The sequence below is a fragment of the Prunus mume genome, linkage group LG3, assembly GCF_029339155.1.
Source record: "Prunus mume cultivar Tortuosa linkage group LG3, ASM2933915v1, whole genome shotgun sequence".
NCBI classification, from domain to species: Eukaryota; Viridiplantae; Streptophyta; class Magnoliopsida; order Rosales; family Rosaceae; genus Prunus; species Prunus mume.
Window position 1 is genome coordinate 25,246,542 of NC_142700.1, and position 12,800 is coordinate 25,259,341.

Sequence of the window (12,800 nt, forward strand, 5' to 3'; positions counted from 1 at the left end):
ATACGGCTAGACTATTAATTTGAAGAAAAGTTTTAAAAAACCACGGAGTATAGAATTAATTATATTAAAATTTTTAAAACACTGAGTATAGCTGTGCGCCTACACTACTACTTTGAATAAATATTAAAAAATATAGTATAGCCGACCGGCTATACTATTTATTTGAAAAAAAGGAAAAAAATACCTAGTATAGCCGCATGGGCGTACTACTTATTAGATAAATTATAATTTTGGCAAGTTACAACTGAAATTTTTTGCCATTATCTAATATTTTACATATGCTATTTTTAATCAAAAATATGTGAAAAATACGTATGTGTGTATTTTATGTTTGCTTTTTATAAATAAAAAAAATTTGTAATTTATGGAGTCTTTAAGACATGTACGAAAAACAAAAATATTATTGAAAAATACATACGTAAGTGTATAACACGAGTATTTAACGGAAAAATATATGGATAATAACTCTGGCAAATTGAAAATGATTAGAAAATCTATACGTATATGTATACTACGAGTATTAAATTGAAAATACTAAATTCTGTATATGAATAATAACCCTATTAATACTATTAATGTGAATAAATATAAGAACAAAAACAAAGTATAGCCGCGCGGCTAAACTATTAATTTAAATAAAATAAAAACGGCTGTACCATTATTTTGAAAAACTTAAGCCGGCTATACTTTTATGTTGGGATTAGAATGGATTAATGCCGGCGAATTGATTAATTCAGTCAAAAACTTAAGCCGACGAAGAGGTCGCCTGGTTCGAAAAATAGTCAATAGGCAGACCTAATGCAAATCCCTTATTTGGTCTCTTATTTGGGCCAACAATGGTGAAGTATAATACGTTTTCTTATTAGTACAAGTGGTGACCCTAGCCAAGACTATTATCGACCGTTTAATAGCTACCATTGCTTTCCAAGAGTCATGTACGATTGTCAAACAAATTAAATTTTTTAATTTTTCTTCTCTAATGAGATAATTAAGGAAACAACAAAGAGGAGGTACGGGGTTCCATTCCACAGTCAGTGAAGCAGTGAAGCAGTAATTCAGTATGCGACTTAGCTTTTGTTAAGGTAGGGTGGTGGTAGGAGCGAATACTAAAAAGGACTGGCATGTTATTCATCAAAGGAATGCTAAAATACATCATAACCAAAGATATTAAGTCTCAAATCATGCCCCAAGAAACAAGATATGAGCAGATATAAAATATCTTCTTCCTAGCAACCCCTCTCACGCTAGAACACTCCATGCTCCAATCCTGCAATGAGAAACAAAGGGTAAGGATAAATCAACAGTGAGGATTCGTATCTCGAACAAATAGTCCATAAAATGATTACTTGATTACAAACTTTAAATATACTTACATATTTTGTTGAAGGCTACAATGTCACAGCTCTGGACATACTCATTAATTGGTTCAACAGTAAGTTGTTCCTCAATAAGAGTGTCAACAGAGACCAGGTCATCAACAATTGTTAGCATTATTTGCAACTTTTTTATTCCATAACCAACAGCTACAAGTTTGGCTGCAGAATCAACAAGATAATAAATAACCAAATTAGGAACATAAAGGTTGGTTTAGCATCAATCAAGAGGACTAAAAACTTCATAACATTGACTTCCACATTGCTAATGTATTAAGTGCATATCAATGGCCAAATTTTGTTGCTAACAATGGTTAAATCTGGCCCTTAGCTTATAACTGCAATTAACTTAGATGAAAGAACTTACATGCTCCCCAATGCAAGCCTTCAATGTGAACACTTCTTACTGCCTCCTCAAGCTTTTTCATGTCAGTTTCATCATCCCATGGCTTCACATCCAACAGGACTGATGACTTTCCAGCTGACAATGGAAAAATACAACAACAAAACCTTCAGAACAAAAGAAATAACTGTGAAAGGGGAAAGGAGATGGATTTATTAAAGGGCAGAAAACAAGATAGGAAACTAATATGAAAGGGCTGAAAACAGGATAGGAAACTAATATGAAAGGGATGAAAATCAGATAGGAAACTAACATTCTTTCTTTTTTGTAGATGCCTTGATGGAAGCTGCACGCTCTTCAGCAGCCTTCTTCTCTTCTTCAGTCTCTTCACCAAACAGATCCACATCATCATCATCGTCTTCAGCAGCTGAGGCCTGAAAACCGTATCACATGCTAACACATGAGCATAACAATTGTATGCAATTTCTTAAAGCAGATAAAACAATAATGGCCCAACCCTAACATTCCACATTATAAGCAAAAAAGCAAACAGACATCCAAATAAGAACTCAGTAAATAGGGCAGAAAAGTGCTTGCCTTTGTATCAGCCACAGGAGGTGTAGCAACTGCTTCCTCTGTGATGGGAGCAGATCCCTCAACAATGACACCAGAGCCTTGTCCAGAAACACCACTACAACAACAGACATAATCAAATAAGTCAAAGATTTAACCCAAATATATGAGCTTTGAAGAAATCCATCATAATCTAATAATAAAGATAAAAGAAACCCATCACAAGTTATAAGAACTTACGAAATCCTAAGAAGTGCAGTGATATGGTTGTACCACCGAGACACGTTCACAAATTCTGATGATGGAGGCTTTGAAAGAGCTGCATGGACAATGAGATCATCCTTTGAAGCTTCGTAGCCAGTGATGTAACTGCGGGCAAGCAAGTAGTCATCCAATTTCTTCAGGCCAACAGCCGAGTTGATGTCATGGAATGTGACTGCCATTGATAAACCTTTTTGTGATTTTCCTACAACCCAGATAAAAAAAATTTAGTCTTTCATCCATGGATGAGTTACAACTTACATACCCACTGATAGGTACCAAAATCAGCCAACTAATCTAATGCATAATTAGACAAAGCCCAACCGAACAAATATTGCCAAACATTATATTACTGACAAATGAAGTGCTTTAAAGATTTTATTCTGGAAAATTTTCTCAACCAATCAGTTCCAGAGGTAAAAGCAACAATTTGTATCCATAAAAACACAAACCCAGATACCAAAAATTCAGTCTTTCATCCATGGATGAGTTACAAACCCACTGATAGGTACAAAAATCACCCAACAAAATACATAATTAGACAAATCCCACCAGAACAAATATTGCCAAACATTATATTACTGAAAAAATAAGTGTTTTTGAAGATTTTATTCTGGACAAATTTATCAACCATTGAGTTCCAGGAGTAAAAGCAACTAAGTGTATCCGTAAAACCATAAACTTTAACCAAACTGAAAATCTAAAAAAACTAGAAAACTGTTTCAATTTCAAACACTAAAGAGATTGATGAATCATATAGCCTAAAAGACTCTGACTTTATCAAAAGTAAGGATATTGAGCAACGGATCTGAGCTTACCTTAAGCAGGAGAAGCAACGACACAGAGAGGAGGAGAGAGAGATGACTGTCAATAGGTTGAGATTTTTATAGGGTTTCTATTATATAGGCAATTACGGGCCTCCTGATATAATAAGGAGTCATCTAAATGGACTGGGAGGGGCTGGGCCGACACAATCAGGTTACGGCCCAACATGTTTAAATCAGTAGAACATAACATGACATGAAAACGACGTCGTCCAAGTCTTCGGCTTGCTGTTAGTAAATCCTAGCTTGACAATACCACTTTCAGTGCCTTGGTGGAGCTCCAGCCGTACCCAATTCGATCAGCGTTAGAAAGAAAGAGAAAAGAAGAAGAAGAGGAGAAGAGAGTGATGCCGAAGAGAACAACACACACGTACTCGAGCGAGGATGCAGCTCCAGATGGACCTGACTCTGATCTCTTCGTCTACTACTGCAAGCACTGTGGATCTCACCTCCTCATAACTGGTTCTCTCTCTCTCTCTCTCTCTCTCTCTCTCTCTCTCTCTTGATTGTAGTTGGGTTATTGTTTGAGCAGAAATTAATATGTTTCAAAAAAGAAATTGGGTATACAGAGCCGTCCATTGATTTTGCAAATATGGATGTCGAGGCCCTTTCTTGGTTTGAGATTGTGTTGTAATGGGTTGGGAATATGGGAGATATCGAAATAATTTTCAACGGACAACCTTATTTTTTTAATTTGTAAACTCGACAGCTTGTTTCTTTCTTTCTTAATCCTCTAGAGTGTGAAATAGGATCCGAAAACTCTTACACCAGAGCCTACTATGGCTAAAATAAAACCATCCGGCGATTTTTATTTGTTTTATTTTGTCCCATAAATATTCCTACGTGTGCCTGACGATTTTATTTATTTAACAAAATTAGGTGCGCAATAGAGCTGTTTGGAAGGAGCTTCCCAGAAATATTTCTTTAGTCCCTCTTCCAAATCACAGAGCTAATAAATTGATTTTCCAATTTCAATGGTTGGTGAATTCTCATGTGAATGAGGGAGGGAGAAAAGAACTGTGATTTTGGGAAAAGGGCTAAAGCTTGGGTTTTTACAATCCAAATTTTGATGGAAGAGGGTGGTGCTGAAGAGAAAGGGCTTTATTTTGATGGAGGAGAGTGAGAGAGACTTACTGAAAGAGAAACGAATGATTAAAATGGTTTTGCAGCGTGAGAGTTGGGAAAACACAGGTTTCAGACCATAATAAATAAATAAAGAAGAGTTGCAGCGTGAGAGTTGGGAAGAGGAAAACTAATTAAATTAGGGCCTCTACTCTCTAAATCGTGGAATTGGTTGATAAGTAATATTCAATTCAATTTTGGTTTTGGGGCCTCTGCATGTGGCGTTGTGGGGTGATATTTAATATTTCATTTTCATTTTCATCTTCTAGTTAATTTAATACGTTGACTTGGAAAAATTTGGAGGCCTTTAAATTTAGGAGGCCCTGTGCGGTCGCTTAGCCTATGGGCCACCTCTGTTGGTATAATTGCTCATTTTAATTGGTATTGGATTTTTCATAATGGTTGTTAAAAGAGAGTTTGTTGAATAATATTTTTGGGCAAGCAGTTTATATTATACTGAAATGTGTGTTGTATAAGATACCCAGTTGCAGAAAATGCCCAAAAGGAAGACTGACAAAGCTTATGTGTTGGACAAGAGCAAACATCTTGCAAGGCTTAACATTGCTGAGGCTGGAAAAGTTGTATTGAAAAGGTTCTTTTTCTTCTTCTAATGAAAGTATGATATCTTTGGTGTTATACAGTTTGTAAGAAGAAGAAAACAATTGGGTTTTTACTGATGTGTGTTGTATACTGGACTGGATGACACTCTCTGTTTAACAGTGGCTGATCACCTGCCTTCAGTTTCTTGTACCTCAGTTTGTCTGACAGTTTCTGAGAAACTATTTGTTTCTGCACCTTTTCATACGTATGTTCTTCCTTGAGATTGTCCTGTCAGTGCATTATGTTCTTCAATCAAGATAGAGTTTAATGATTTTTTTTCAAGTACAATTATTATGTGATAGTATCATCGTAGTTCATATTTTGAAATCTTGATCGTTATTAATCCAGGGGTGAGGGGAAAATGGAGAAGCAATTTCGTATGAACTGTGTGGGTTGTGGACTCTTTGTTTTCTATCGCTCAGAAGAAGATTTGGAAGGTGCTTCTTTCATTTATGTTGTTGATGGTGCTCTAAGCACGGTTGCTGCTGAAACCAACCCACAGGTATAAGGTAGTTTATAAAGGCTTTGTGTCATCATCTGTTGACCTGATTGTGAAAAAAACTATCTCGCATTCTCATATTTAGTTTGCATTCAGAAATTGGGTTCCTTCTTATAAATTAAGGGAAATAGGAGCTTATTTCTCATTGTATCCATCTGTTGGGTTGTAAACATTTTGGGAAACGATTAAGAAAGTTTGTCTCTGCTTGAGCATGGTAGTCTGATATGTGATGTAGGATGCTCCTGTGCCACCCTGCATTTCAAACCTAGATGGGGGACTCGTTCAAGTGGCTATAGAAGTGGAAGACCGTGCACAACGGTCAGCAATCACAAGTAAAAGAAATTTTTAGTGTATTTCTGTCATATTTTTAGCCTGCAACTCGTTAGTTCGAATGGAAATCATAAGTCAATTCGTGCATATACTTATTTTGATTCTTTTGGATTTCGTGTGTGCTGAGCACTAGTCCTTGCTGACTTTTAAGTTTGACATCTATATATATACCTCTACGAGAGCTGTGTTCGCTTTGCTAAAAAAAAGTTTTTTTTTTACCAGAAATTTAAATGACTGATTATATTTTAAATTATTGGTTCCTTGACATAAATTTCATGTTCCCACTTTTTTCTCTTATGACAGGAGTGAATGCTGATGATGTTAGAGTTACTGTGGCTGCACCTGCAGCTCGAGGAGAAGCAAACAATGAACTCTTGGAGTTCATGGGCAAAGTATGATTCTGTTTCATCTTAGGCTGTTTAACCTAAGAAGCCAATCTTTTCGAACGTGTAAATCTAATACTTGCTTTTTACACAGGTGTTGGGTCTAAGACTAAGCCAGATGACTCTTCAGAGAGGGTGGAATAATAAATCGAAACTCCTTGTGGTGAGTTAAACAAGTTTTACTCTCTCTCTCTCTCTCTCTCTCTCTCTCTCATGGGTGTGGCTGTTGGTGGCAGCTTGGGTGTATCATATTCTGTTTCAAATATGCCTATGTTAAGGAGAACATTACCATTTTCGTTATAAAAAAATTCAGAGCATTGTATACAATAATTTTGCTGCCGTGCACTATTCCCCGATTTACTGTATTGTTGCACAAACATTTCTACTTTGGCAACATAGATAAAAACAAGACATGATATTTCTTCCTTATCTAATTTATTCGACTGCTTATAAAATAAGAGCAACTACAATTCATTTAGGGAACCTCACTTGGGCGGCATCCTGATAGAAGCTATGTATGCAATAGACCCCTGAATTGTGTATGAGTTATGATGCCAATTTAACTAAGAAACTGCTTAAGCTGATCTTGCTTGGCCTTCTTCATTATCATTTGGTGATTATTGCAGGTGGAGGATTTGTCTGCTAGGCAAGTATATGAGAAACTTCTGGAGGCTGTTCAACCTTGAGGTTGTACAATTTACATGTCAATTGTAATGAAAGATAAGATCCATTCAACTTGTACGTTTACCCTGGACATCCTGGACTTCAAATTATTCTTCTGTTAGTTGTGATTGTTGTAATGCATTGTTGCAATGTCAAAAATTCAACTGTACAACTTGAGTCTATTTGATGATAATTCCAGTTAATTATGTCTGTAGTCTTGCCTTTGCTATTAATCAAGAATTGGTCACTTGAGTAGTTACTAGTTATGCGCATGTGAACTTTGTGAACGATAATAGGAGTCGGGGAGAAATTAAGAAATTTTGCCCTCCAATTGTATCTCAACTTCTTGAAAATAAAACCACTTATGCTAGGATCCAGACTTACATTTTAGAGAAATCATTTTTAAGAACACATTATGCTTTTTGCAATGGCATACTAAACACGGAGTGGCATGTAAGAAGTCTATGATCAGATTTCGTTATCTTGTACTGAGTAACACCAATACCTATATAGCTTACCTTTATTCTTAGCACAAGTTTGTTTTGCATAACCCACATGCTAGTTTACATAGAACTATGTTGAAGAAGCAAATGGGTTGAAGTGATCAACAGGTAAAAGTATAAGTTGGTGAGCCATGGGCAAAGACATGCCTGCGCCAACTTGCATATTAACCTTACCCTCATTTCCATCTCCGACTTTCCAATCAAAGCATTGAACCATGGCAGCAATTGAAGTATTCAACAGGATGGTTGCCAAATTTGAGCCAGGACACCTTCTCCTTCCCGATCCGAATGGAACACATTGAAAATTCTGTCCTCTGGTCTCATTCTGATTCATTTCCCCATCTGCTTTCTCTTCAGGAGACAAAAACCTCTCTGGCCTAAAGTCATCTGGATTGTCCCATAACTCTGGATCTCTCATTATTGCATACTGGTTGATTGCTACTGCAGTCTTGGCGGCTCTCTCTTGTTGACAAAGGCACTGGTGGTTGTAATCTTAGTGTTTCTTTTATCACTGCCTGCAAGTAGGGGAGGTTTCCAACATCCGATTCCTCAACTAGTCTACAACCAACAACCGATTTTATCTCCACCCTGAGCTTGTTGAATATGTTGGGATGGTTGATGAGCTCAGCTACTGCCCATTGCATGGCCTCTGCTGTGGTAGCAGTACCTCCGATGAAAAGATCCTAACATAATGGTAAATTATGAATTGATCAGAAACAAGATGTGGTTTGAAAATGGAAAGGATTGAAATCGCTTACAAGCAAGAAAGACTTCACATGAGTTCTGGAAATCTTGACCTCGGCTTTATCATCTTGATAGGCCTTCAATGGTTTATCCATCAAATCTTTATCTTCTCTATCCCAACCCTCTCTCTCTGCTCTCTCTTCATGCTGCTTCAGCATCCACTCCAAAATTTTATCATACGACATGGTCACATCCATGAGCTGCTTCCCATAAACCCAGAATCCAACCTCTTCAGTGCACCCAACACATCCCCAAAACAAACCCTTGCAGCCAACTCATATGATTCTTTTACCAACTCCCTGATTTTTTCAGCTTCCTCACCATTTTCTGAACAACTAGTGCTCATAGCCATCCTGCTATTAAACAGGCACTTGTGAGAAATAGAAATATTGGAGAAAATTTCAAAGAACATATCAAATTAATTTTAGAGCATGCCTGCATATACTGTTGTTTGTAAGCCTCATCAGCTCAGCACCCACATCAACCATCTCTTTCCTCGTAGCACTCTCCAACATTTTCCTCAAAATTTTTGCAACCTCTGCATGACAAATGGCACGCGACCTTTCTATTTGCCTGGGTGAGAGCAGTTCAGTCTTGCAAAGCTTCTTCATGAACCTCCAATAGTCACCATATGGGGTGGCAAAGAATCCCAAGTTTCTGGAAACTCGTCAGCAAAAGTGAGATCGTGAGTTTTGAAGATTTCAGTAGCCATGGAGGCTGACGAAACGAAACCACCAGCATCCGAGAAGACTTTGTGGAATAACAATAAGTGTAGTCATTTTAACCATGCAGATGCATTTCTTGTGAAATACAGTGCAAACCTGCCACAAAAACTGCGACAGGAAGAATTAAAGAACATGATCACAATGGGATAACAGATCTCCTCGTATGAGTCTGGATGGATGAGATCATGGGTTTGTTTTTACTTAATTTTGGAGATTTTGTAATGTGGTTTGAAACAAAGTAAAAGAGAGAGTGATGTTAGATTAAGAATTTACTACAAAATGTTTTATTGGGCATTTATATCAAATTCAGATATTATCTTAGGACCATTGATTCTTTTGAGAACCATAAAGATCAAATCCTTGAGCAAACAAAACAAACGTCCAAGCACCAACATAACAAAACTGAGAATATGAATTATGATAAACTGATGTCTTATCAAACCTACAAAGGATACATCATAACCAAAGATAATGTAAAGTCTCAAATCATGCCCCAAGAAACAAGATATGAGCAGATTTTTATTATATTCTGAATAGGATGGAGTGAGCTGCCCCATTGCAAGCTCGAGGGCCTTTCAGCATAATGTCTGCAAGCGTTCTTTGCACTTTTACGAACCCCGACAGACAGTACGAGGAAAACTTTATTAATGAAGCAAAACTACTAGAAAGGGGCATAAACCAATTCTGATTACATTCATCGTCTAAGAAGGCATCAAGAATAATAATTCTACTGCACTGCGAACTTTAATTATACGCATACATATATTCCTCATTCAAAAGGACTCATCAAATAGGTTAAAAACCTAAATGTAGGTATGAACCATGAAAACTCCCAGACAATAGACCGAAAATTCAAAAACACATTCTAATAACCAAAATAAAAGCTTAAGGAAAAAGAAATGCAGACTAATAATCAAAGAAGTTGTAAGCATGTAGCGCTATTTGATGCAACTTTGCATCAAACTTGGCTTGCAGTAAGCGAAAAGTAGATTCAGCAACTCTGATTTTTCTCCACTTGTTCTCCAAGCTCTCTAATTTGTCTTGACCAAACCACCTCAAATCTAAGCCACGACTTGTTAAATACTTATCAAAAGCTTCAATGACTAGATTATCGTCAAACAATACTTCCTTCTCCTGCAAAATATCATCATCCGTTGCCTTTTTCTGAGCACCATCAACAACATCCGTTGCCTTTTTCTGAGCACCATCAACAACATCCGTTGCCTTTTTCTGAGCATCGTCAACAACATCCGTTGCCTTTTTCTGAGCATCGTCAACAACACCCGTTGCCTTTTTCTCAGCATCAGCACCTTCTTCAACTATACCATCATTAATATCAGCATTAGTATTATTATGATTAGTGGTACAACTAATACTCCCCCATGCTTGTTTTGATAGGTCAAACAATTTCTGCTCATGAGGCTTTGAGAAGACAGGATCCTCCCCATTTGGCCCACGGTTCGCTTCGTTGTTACGATATTTCTTCTTCAATCGACACACTTTATCTGCTATTTGACCTCTTGACACGTCCGCTTCAATGTACTTGTTGATCCAATTGTAGAACTTTTTTCCATCAAATGTCGAGAACTTTTTCAGAAATGAGATAATACCTTTCACCATAACAAGCTCATCCCTTTCGCTCCATACTCTCGCATTAGCAGCAGCAGACGAAGACGACCTCGACTTGTTCTTCTTCTTCTTCTTCATCTCCTTGTCCTTCTCCATAGCATCATCACCACCAGTATGGAGATTTGTTTCATTTACTGCCTTCTTCCTCTTCTCGTTGGAGGCATCACAGCCCTTTTCCTCTGGCTTCTCCCGGGGCCGTTTCTTATTTACAACGGCGGTAGACGAAGGCGATTTGTTTTTGGATTTTGCCTCAACATTGGTATTGGTTTTGATCTTAGTGTTGGACTTGGTCTTGGTCTTTTTGGCAGAGTCGGCCTCTGAATCAGGCTCCGATTCGCATCTGTATTCGGTGTCGGATCCAACCAAGGTAGGCGACTCTTGTGAATCAGGTGCAAGTTGTTCATCCTCCGGTTCATCATCGTATGAATCAGATTGGTGATCTTCATCAAAAGACGAAGAGGAAGAGTAAGAGGAAGAGTCATAGGATGATGAGGATGACTGACTGAAAGCCATGGACACAAACACTAGTGTTTGCTTACAGCTTCACAAAATTAAGTTTTGTCTTTGCTTTACGCCTGTTTACCTTACAGATTAAGTATTTTATATAATTAGCCTTCTTTGAATGCGGAGGAGGGAAATCAATAAAAAAGAAGGCGCCAAAATTTTGCGATCTTTGGCTTTCCATTCCTCGACATATCTCTAATCAAATTAGATAAAGAATTAATCAAGACTCAAATAAAGTGAAATGCATTAAATTCCAAATTCCCTCCAAAGGTTTCCCTCCAGTTTTCCTAGAGCTTATTTTAGGGCGAGTGCTTGATTTTTTTTTGGAAATTGAGAGAATTATTCAACGGCTTTTTAATGTTCAACAGTCAAATGTAAACTCAACCAAAAATAATAAAAACTATTATATATATATATATATATTAAAAATATAAAAAATATAAAAAATAAAAACCTGTCCCGACAAAAGTTGCGAAATTTCTTAATTAAATGTCGTTTTTAAAAAATATAGCCACTGTACTATTTTATAGAAAGGACGCGCCAAGCGCATAGGTGCCATGTGTCAAAACAGTAACGCCAAGCGGCTATACTATTTTTTTTAAAAAAATAATTAGAAATAATGTATAGCCGCCGGCTATAAAAAAACTAGTATAGTCAGGCTATACTATATACAGACTGACCTTGCGCTACGTGTCAAAAGAGTAAAGCGTGCGGCTATACTATGTTTTAAAAAAAGTTTAGTAATAAATGAGTATAGTCACATGGCTATACTCAATTCTTTCTATACAAATTTATAATAAACCCAATTCTAGACATGTATTTATAAAAAAAACCCAAATACTATTTAAACATAGAAACACACCCAAAATTAACCCCAAAGTCAACAATTGTATATTTTTTGGGTGTGTTTATAAATGAGTTTTGAGTGTGTATAATGATGGGTTTTTGGTGTGTTTATAAAGTATTTTGGGTGTTGGGTTTTTTTATAATTTCAGCTCCTATTTTGGGTGTTTTAGTGAAACTCCCTTCTTTCTAATTGTTTTTAGTATAGCCGCGCGGTTATACTCGTTTTTCCTAAAAAAATTTAAAACATAGTATAGCCGCACGCTTTACTCTTTTGACACGTGTCGGATGGGCGCTGGGCGGGTCTATATATTATAGCCGCCTAGCTATACTAGTTTTTTTCATTTTGTTATGTAATATTATAGCCATATGGCTCCACCTTTTTTTTAATTATTATTTTTTTAAGAATAGTATAGCTGACCGGCTTTACTGTCTTCACATGTGGAACCCATGCGCTCGCTCAAAACAACATTTAATCAAGAAATGTCGTTTCATAGACGTGTGCCAACGAACTTTCGTTTGGACATGTTTTTTATTTTAAATATTTTAAATTTTAAAAATATAAAATTAGTTTATTTACTTTTGTTTTTTGTCCTGCTTCTTTAATTTAATATATGTAATTAAGTAACATCTTAGCCTTTTCGAATTACTTTAATTACTAATTATTTTTAAATTATTATTTAATATATAAAAATTTAAAGAAAAAGTCCACAAAATAATTAATTTCTATTTATTAAGTCTTTTGTGAAATCGTTCGGGTGTCTTAATTAAATTTCACCATAGCCCAAGAGCCCTATTCATTACTATTAGTCCATTACTCGAATATCTATTGTCCCTTTTTGATAGTTTACTTTTCTATAGAGTTATTAAACGTGCGGCTA

General features: G+C 36.5%; 3 protein-coding genes and 1 pseudogene across 3 annotated transcripts; 1 reads left to right on the plus strand and 3 right to left on the minus strand.

The window, feature by feature from the left end:
- Positions 1-1,104: 1,104 nt before the first annotated feature.
- Positions 1,105-3,464, minus strand: LOC103327198 (elongation factor 1-delta 1-like). The gene is made up of 7 exons (XM_008229493.3): positions 3,369-3,464; positions 2,530-2,755; positions 2,314-2,407; positions 2,030-2,150; positions 1,741-1,854; positions 1,374-1,535; positions 1,105-1,267 (listed from the first exon to the last, which is right to left on the minus strand). Coding segments are annotated over exons 2-7 (696 nt in total). The 5' UTR covers positions 2,733-2,755; positions 3,369-3,464; the 3' UTR covers positions 1,105-1,265.
- Positions 3,465-3,630: 166 nt separating this feature from the next.
- LOC103327197 (UPF0235 protein At5g63440) lies at positions 3,631-7,185 on the plus strand. The gene is made up of 7 exons (XM_008229492.3): positions 3,631-3,836; positions 4,974-5,088; positions 5,445-5,598; positions 5,831-5,927; positions 6,229-6,317; positions 6,403-6,471; positions 6,935-7,185. Exons 1-7 carry the CDS (start codon positions 3,722-3,724, stop codon positions 6,992-6,994), a joined length of 699 nt encoding a protein of 232 aa, XP_008227714.1. The 5' UTR covers positions 3,631-3,721; the 3' UTR covers positions 6,995-7,185.
- Positions 7,186-7,431: 246 nt separating this feature from the next.
- On the minus strand, positions 7,432-8,890 carry LOC103327232 (cytochrome P450 93A2-like; annotated as a pseudogene).
- A 767-nt stretch (positions 8,891-9,657) lies between these two features.
- Positions 9,658-11,127, minus strand: LOC103327231 (uncharacterized). Its single transcript, XM_008229522.2, has one exon. The coding sequence runs from the start codon at positions 11,083-11,085 to the stop codon at positions 9,850-9,852; it is 1,236 nt and encodes a 411-aa protein (XP_008227744.2). The 5' UTR covers positions 11,086-11,127; the 3' UTR covers positions 9,658-9,849.
- Positions 11,128-12,800: the final 1,673 nt, after the last annotated feature.

Excerpts from the sequence above, each read along its gene's own strand:
- LOC103327198 (XM_008229493.3), bottom strand. The coding sequence starts at position 2,732 with ATGGCAGTCACATTCCATGACATCAACTCGGCTGTTGGCCTGAAGAAA. Across the intron at positions 2,408-2,529 it reads ACTGCACTTCTTAGGATTTC|TGGTGTTTCTGGACAAGGCT; the intron begins GTAAGTTCTTAT and ends CTGTTGTTGTAG. Across the intron at positions 2,151-2,313 it reads CTCCTGTGGCTGATACAAAG|GCCTCAGCTGCTGAAGACGA; the intron begins GCAAGCACTTTT and ends TACGGTTTTCAG.
- LOC103327197 (XM_008229492.3), top strand. The coding sequence starts at position 3,722 with ATGCCGAAGAGAACAACACACACGTACTCGAGCGAGGATGCAGCTCCA. Across the intron at positions 5,089-5,444 it reads GGAAAAGTTGTATTGAAAAG|GGGTGAGGGGAAAATGGAGA; the intron begins GTTCTTTTTCTT and ends TTATTAATCCAG. Across the intron at positions 5,599-5,830 it reads CTGCTGAAACCAACCCACAG|GATGCTCCTGTGCCACCCTG; the intron begins GTATAAGGTAGT and ends TATGTGATGTAG.
- LOC103327231 (XM_008229522.2), bottom strand. The coding sequence starts at position 11,085 with ATGGCTTTCAGTCAGTCATCCTCATCATCCTATGACTCTTCCTCTTAC.